Source organism: Aptenodytes patagonicus, chromosome 1 (assembly GCF_965638725.1).
Source record: "Aptenodytes patagonicus chromosome 1, bAptPat1.pri.cur, whole genome shotgun sequence".
In the NCBI taxonomy this organism is placed as follows: domain Eukaryota; kingdom Metazoa; phylum Chordata; class Aves; order Sphenisciformes; family Spheniscidae; genus Aptenodytes; species Aptenodytes patagonicus.
In genome coordinates, this window is record NC_134949.1 from 87212424 (window position 1) to 87219526 (window position 7103).

At 41.5% G+C, this 7103-nt stretch overlaps 1 protein-coding gene across 1 annotated transcript; it reads left to right on the plus strand.

The window, feature by feature from the left end:
- Positions 1–3716: 3716 nt before the first annotated feature.
- On the plus strand, positions 3717–6030 carry LOC143158483 (taste receptor type 2 member 40-like). The gene is given in 3 exon segments (XM_076334506.1): positions 3717–3847; positions 5485–5500; positions 5503–6030. Coding segments are annotated over 3 exon segments (675 nt in total).
- Positions 6031–7103: the final 1073 nt, after the last annotated feature.

A 7103-nucleotide genomic window follows, 5' to 3' on the forward strand; every position in this document is an offset into this window, starting at 1 on the left:
ATATGTACAGTGGTACATGTATGTAATTTAATTAAATAAATAAATAGATATATATCAGGGGTGCATGCTCAAAAATTTTTTAGTCATTGGAGTGCATGATTAAAAACGTTTGATCACTGCCTGTGCTGGTTTTGGCTGGGATAGAGTTAATTTTCTTCACAGTAGCTAGTATGGGGCTATGTTTTGGATTTGTCATGAAAACAGTGTTGATTGATAACACAGGGATGTTTTCATTACTGCTGAGCAGTGCTGACACAGAGTCAAGGCCTTTTCTGCTTCTCATACCACCCCACCAGCGAGTAGGATGGGGGTGCACAAGAAGTTGGGAGGGGACACAGCCAGGACAGCTGACCCCAACTGACCAAAGGGATATTCCATACCATATGACGTCATGCTCAGCATATAGAGCTGGGGGAAGAAGAAGGAAGGGGGGATGTTCGGAGTGATGGTGTTTGTCTTCCCAAGTAACCATTACATGTGATGGAGCCCTGCTTTCCTGGAGATGGCTGAACACCTGCCTGCTGATGGGAAGGAGTGAATGAATTCCTTGGTTTGCTTTGCTTGCATGCACAGCTTTTGCTTTACCTATTAAACTGTCTTTATCTCAACCCATGAGTTTTCTCACTTTTACTCTTCCGATTCTCTCCCCCATCCCACCGGGGGAGGGGGAGTGAGCGAGCGGCTGTGTGGTGCTTAGTTGCCGGCTGGGGTTAAACCATGACAGTAATTTTTGGTGCCCAACTTGGGGCTCGAAGCATTCGAGATAACGACAGATTTGATTGGAATGTGCTAGATTGAATTTATAGCTGTTATTGCTGTTTAGCTATTAATTGGCAGGCTCCTCTGCTTGACATGGGGCTTGCTTTCCTTATTGTATATTAGAGTCTACTGCTCGTTAGTGGCTGCTTTTTGCTTTTGTTGCTTGCTGTACTGCTGTACTGCTTATCATCTCACTCTGCTGTGCCTGGGAACATTCTGATAACAGCAATGGCCATGTGCCTAGGCTGGCAGATAGCCAGGGCATCGCTGCTGTTTCTGTGCTGCTGTACTAGACACGCTGGAACTCCGATGTGAACTCAAGTCGAAGGGACTGTGACCCGTGGATGAGTCCACGCAGGAGCAGGACACCCCGAAGCATCTGTGGCTGTGAATAAGTCCACAACAGAGCAGGTACATCTCGAAGTGTCTGTGGCCGTGGTTATGTCTGTGCCGCAGCAGGTATACCTCTGAAGGCATTGTGGCCCAAGGATAAGTCCACGCTGGAGAAGGTATACCTCGAAGCATCTGTGGCTGTGGACAAGTCCATGCTGCAGGCAGGTACATCTTGAAGCATGAGTGGCTGTGCATGAGGTCATGCTGGAGCACCTCAAAGCATGTGGCCGTGGATAAGCCCACGACAGAGCAGGTACATCCCTGGAGGGACTGCAACCACGGGTAAGGCCATGTTGGAGCAGGTTTACTTCTGAAGAGACTGTGGCTGTGCGTAAGGCCACGCTGGAGCAGGTATATCTCTGAAGGCATTGTGGCCAATGGATAAGACCACACTGGAACAGGTGCACCTCAAAGTGACTGTGGCTGTGGATAAGCCTATGCTGCAGCAGGTATACGCCTGGAGAGACTGTGGCTCATAGATAAGGCTCCACTTGGAGCAGGTACACCCCTAAGGGACTGTAGTCTGTGGATAAGTTCAAGCCAGAGCAGGGGCAAGGGGAGGAGTTCATTGCAGTATTAAACCCTATAACCTGTCCCAAAGGGACCAGGGGTGGAGATTGTAATGGAAATACCTTTAAATTTTTGTAACCCATGGTTTGAGTTGCATGTTATAGGAATTACTATAGCAGGAACCACCTGAACCAATGGAGGACAAGCCTTACAAGAAGCAGTGCAAGTACAGCACTGACCCTACCTGAGCTGGCTCTGGTGCCCAGTAACTCCATGCAGCATACCACCTCTCCTGTCCTGGGTGACCACCATAACAGACGGAGCTCAAAGTCATGGACTAAATTAACTCAGTGGACATTTTGTGGACATTTGTGGACATTTTACAGACATTTTACAGGGGTGGTCCATAGACTAAGGGAATGATATCTGTGTATTATATCAAAGGATGGGAAGGGGGGTGGTGGTTAATGAGGATGTATTGGATAGTGTGGGATATGATCATGGCATAAATAGTATGGAATAAGGCGTGGAGAATGCTGGTTTTGGCTGGGGTAGAGTTAATTTTCTTCACAGTAGCTAGTATGGGGCTATGTTTTGGATTTGTCATGAAAACAGTGTTGATTGATAACACAGGGATGTTTTCATTACTGCTGAGCAGTGCTGACACAGAGTCAAGGCCTTTTCTGCTTCTCACACCACCCCACCAGCGAGCAGGATGGGGGTGCACAAGAAGTTGGGAGGGGACACAGCCAGGACAGCTGACCCCAACTGACCAAAGGGATATTCCACACCATATGGCGTCATGCTCAGCATATAGGGCTGGGGGAAGAAGAAGGAAGGGGGGATGTTCGGAGTGATGGTGTTTGTCTTCCCAAGTAACCATTACACGTGATGGAGCCCTGCTTTCCTGGAGATGGCTGAACACCTGCCTGCTGATGGGAAGGAGTGAATGAATTCCTTGGTTTGCTTTGCTTGCATGCACAGCTTTTGCTTTACCTATTAAACTGTCTTTATCTCAACCCATGAGTTTTCTCACTTTTACTCTTCTGATTCTCTCCCCCATCCCACCGGGGGAGGGGGAGTGAGCAAGCAGCTGTGTCGTGCTTAGTTGCCGGCTGGGGTGAAACCACAACACTGCCCTAGGCAATCATAGATTACATTAAAGCATTTGTAAATTCAAACCACACAAAGAGACAGTGTTGAAAAAAGTATTACAAAATTTCTCCCTTGATAACTGCCCACACCTTCTACTGTACTACTGACAGCAATTTGTATCACTTCGCTTCTAAAAAGTCTTTGTGTTTTTTCTTCAGTGTTCTATCCTACATATAAAACATCCTTCCCAAAACTTTTCACTAAACCCAAACCTGTCTGCTCACTTAGAAGACCCTTAAAATTTTTCTTCTTTTATGTGGAAAGTGTTTGAATTCACTCCTTTTAGCAAGTACAACAGAATTTTAAAAGTATACATATTCCATATGGGAGCAAGACTCTGACTCTATTAACACTTGTGCCATTTCTCCTGTATTTAATGCTGTATATTTCCAGATCTTAAATTCCTCAGGTGAATTTTGTATTTTTTCAGGAGACTAGAGCAAAATGGACTGGTGTAGTTCTTTGGTAAAATAATTTTCATTTTTCCTGTTCCTATCTTCCTACAAATTTATTATTCTAGTTTGAGACACTCAGAACAAGCATGTGACGATAATTGTAATGTTTAAAAATCTCCACACACAAGAAAAACATGATAATTCTCTTTGTAACAACCATTTTAATATATCTGATAAAGATAAGGAGCTGACCTGAGCCACCAGTATAAGGACACCCATTTTGTTTCTTAATGTAGAAGCGGCCATGGTAAGTATTTCTCATAAACTCAGAAGTGATAATTGTGCAATGCAGGGAGAGGTTTAGGCATCAGATATAAAATACAAATATAGGCGTGTAAAGTGGGACATCAGACACCAGAGTTCAAAACTGTAGTTGTAAAAACCCCAGTTCAGCTGCTGCATAACCCTAGACATGCCTGCATTTCATAGCATTAGAATGTCACTATGTCTGGTGTCTCACCTCTTCCACTGCCAGTGCTAAGGAAAGCACCTGGTTTCCCAGTGACCATTGAACAGACACAAAGGAAGAAAAGGAAAGAAAATGCCCAAACCTCTCTCAATGGAGTGAAAGAGATGTAGATACTTTCCCATCCAGGGTACTATTCACCCTGAAGTACCTTTTCAAGGTAGAGAGATTCCTGTTCTTCTTGGTAATGTCACCTTCAAATCATTTCTGAAGTTACAATGCCTTTTTGTCATGGGAAAGGAGGCAGGGTCCCTATGTTTTTTCCTCTACTATACAGCAGTTAGGACATTTAACTGAAAGGTGGAAGGCTTGGCCAGATTCTCTTCTGGCCAGAGTGAGTAACGTATCCTCCAGACCACTATGCTCCAGCATGGTGGGTGAATAAAAACAGGGACAAGAAGTGGGCTGGCAACAGTCAAAGCAAAGACACAAGGCAGTAGATCAGATCCACATCATGACATGATGATCAGCAAGAGCAAACTGTGTGCTTGCTTCATCAATTAGCTGGTAGGAATGAGCTGCCAATCAGTATAAACCATACCTTTCTCTTCAGTTGGCTTTGGTGTGATTGGTCCTTAAAGGTATAGTTAGGCTGCTGGCTGCAGAACTTTAATGCTTAGGGGCTAGCACTTCTGACTGGTCAATACATAAACAAAACACCATAGGGGAAGAGGGGGGAAGACTGTAAAATGAGTGTACTGAAGCATCCAGTTCCCTGATGGGTAGGATGCTCTCCTTAGGTAACACTAGCTATTCCATTACAAGTCCATAAGTGGAGTTGAACCAAGGTCTGAATCCTTTGTTTTGTTAGGAAAAATCAAGCACATAGTAGCCAAGCTGTGAATGTATTTTCTGTAAACCTAGGACCCACAGTGAGAATTCTTGCCAAACAGTTGCAGGAGTGAGGGAAGAGGAAGAATGTTAACTGCATGATGGCCAGACATGGAAATCAGATCAGGCTTCTCAAACAGGTTTAAGAGACTTCAGGCATTTGTGTACAAAATTTAGTTCATTGTGTATTTTCTGAAAATGTCTTATATTTCTTGCATTTTCTGATACTGAAATGATCTTTCTCTCCCCTCAGATAGGGGTATGGGGGATAGGGGTATGGGGCTTAATCCTAGCATGAAAGAGAATACACACACTTGAAGGTCTTCTCCATCTTTACATACATAAATTCAGAGGGTTCTGTGAAAACTGGATTACAACACATTGTTAAAAATGCATCTGACCTTTTTAAATACAAATCCTTTCTCTGAATTGAAAAGACCATAATTGAATCTTTATCCAATTTGCATGCTTAGAGAAAGCAGCTGAGCTATTAATCATCAAAAAAATATAAAATAACATCAATATTAAATGACTTATTATGATACTTCTTCCTCTGAAATAAATAGGTGAGCATGTGCTGATAACAGCTAGTTGGGCTTGGCATTGCCCTGCAGATCTAAGACTTTCAGGAGCCCATGAAAAGCTGAGTAAAAATTGTGAGTTCTTGAGTTGCTATGTCCACATTATTTTCTCTCCTTTTTCTAACAATTGCTATAATTGAATAATAGGAAATTGAACTATCTTGGCTGTCAGTTCAACTGGCTGCATCAGGAGCAAAATATTGTCCTCGTATGATATGATTATGATCTTTCTGAGTTTATCCAGTTTCTTTTTGCAGTCCTGGATGATGCTGGATTTGCTCCTAAGTCTGTTTTGCGAAACCACCTATAATGAAGAAAACTTGTAATTTTCAAGACAGTTTTTATGTTTCTGAACTATTCCAGCCTCTGGTTTGCTGCCTGGCTTAGTGTCTTCTACTGTACCAAGGTTGCTAGTTTTACTCAGTCTTTCTTCATCTGGCTGAAGCAAAGAATTCCCAGTCTCGTGCTCTGGATGCTGATAACATCATCTCTTTTCTCCTTTGCAACCTCTCTTCCTTTCGCCTGGGATATCTACAATGTGCATGACAATTTCACTGCTCCTTTAACCATGACAAACTCTTCAGAAAGGAGAGTCACAATGAAAGCTGGTTTGTTTTTATTGATTCTTCTCTGTAACAATGGCATAGCTTTGCCTTTAATAGTCTTTGTTGTTTCAAGTATCCTGCTGATTAGGTCTCTGTGGATACACGCCAGACAAATGCAAAATAATGCAACTGGCTTCAGAAATCCCAGCCTAGAGGCCCATATTGGTGCCATCAAGTTAGTCTTTTCCTTCCTTATCCTCTATGTTACATATTTTATTTCTTTGGTTCTCATTATCCAACATTTTTTTACCTTTAAGCTAGCCTGGGCTTTCTAGTTTAGATCCAATTTAATTAAATTGAAGTCACCAGAGGTATAAAATAATAGAAGCATGAATGGGTAGATTATGGCCCTGATCTGGAATCATGAAGAAGCTGGGAATTTGCTTTACTTGGATGTGATCCTTGTAATGAATAATTCTCTCCTGTTTTAAAAGATTATTGCCTACAGAATATAAGTCCTGTACTTGCTGTACTTTCTTTGGAAATCACCACTGTTTCTCTAAGACAGAAGAAAAACAAGGCCAAGACTCAGACAATAATGTAATCACTTGAAATGATTTAAGTTACAAATCAGACTTTCATGATACTAACAGAACAGACCTGCTTAAGCACAGGCATGCTCGAATTTTATATGTGAATATGAAGGTTGAAGGCCGTTTCTGGTTAGTACAAGTGCATAATGAGGATGCTAAGGAATTCCCAAGAATTTGGGAATTTCTTACCGATCAGTTTCGACTGCTTGTTGATTCTATAAGTAGAAAAATATTTGTTGATTCTAAAAGCATCTTTAAGATTCCAGTATATTTCAGTAAAGAAAGACACAGCCTTTTGAGCTTCCTGCTATTGCTGAACTAGTAATCAGTGCCTGTGTTCCCAACAAAAAGGTACATTGGAAAACTCTCCAAAATCCTGTGATTAGAGCTAATAGGAAAAAGAATTTCCTTGATATCAGACTTTTCTGAAGAATGAATTGAAAGGTTAATATTTCGGGGTTTGTTATGGAGAATAGATTCCTCAAATCAGAAGCACATATTTGTGTCATTTAAACGTGGTCAAATGTCATTAAATTACTAAAATATTAAAATTAATTAATTAGTATTATTGAGAAAATAGTTCACCAATGTTTAAATATATGGCTTGAAATTCTCTTTAGAAGTTTCTAGAAATTGCACATCTCCATGAAGTGTCTCAATTTTGATAAGCTGTGCCCTGTAATTTTTTTCTACACAGGAATTCCTTCAGCTTTCGAAATAAATTACAATCTCTTGGACAAATCATATATTTTGGCAGAGTCCAAAACTCAGAACATTATTGTTACATTAGGACTGGAACTTTATGATCCTTTTCA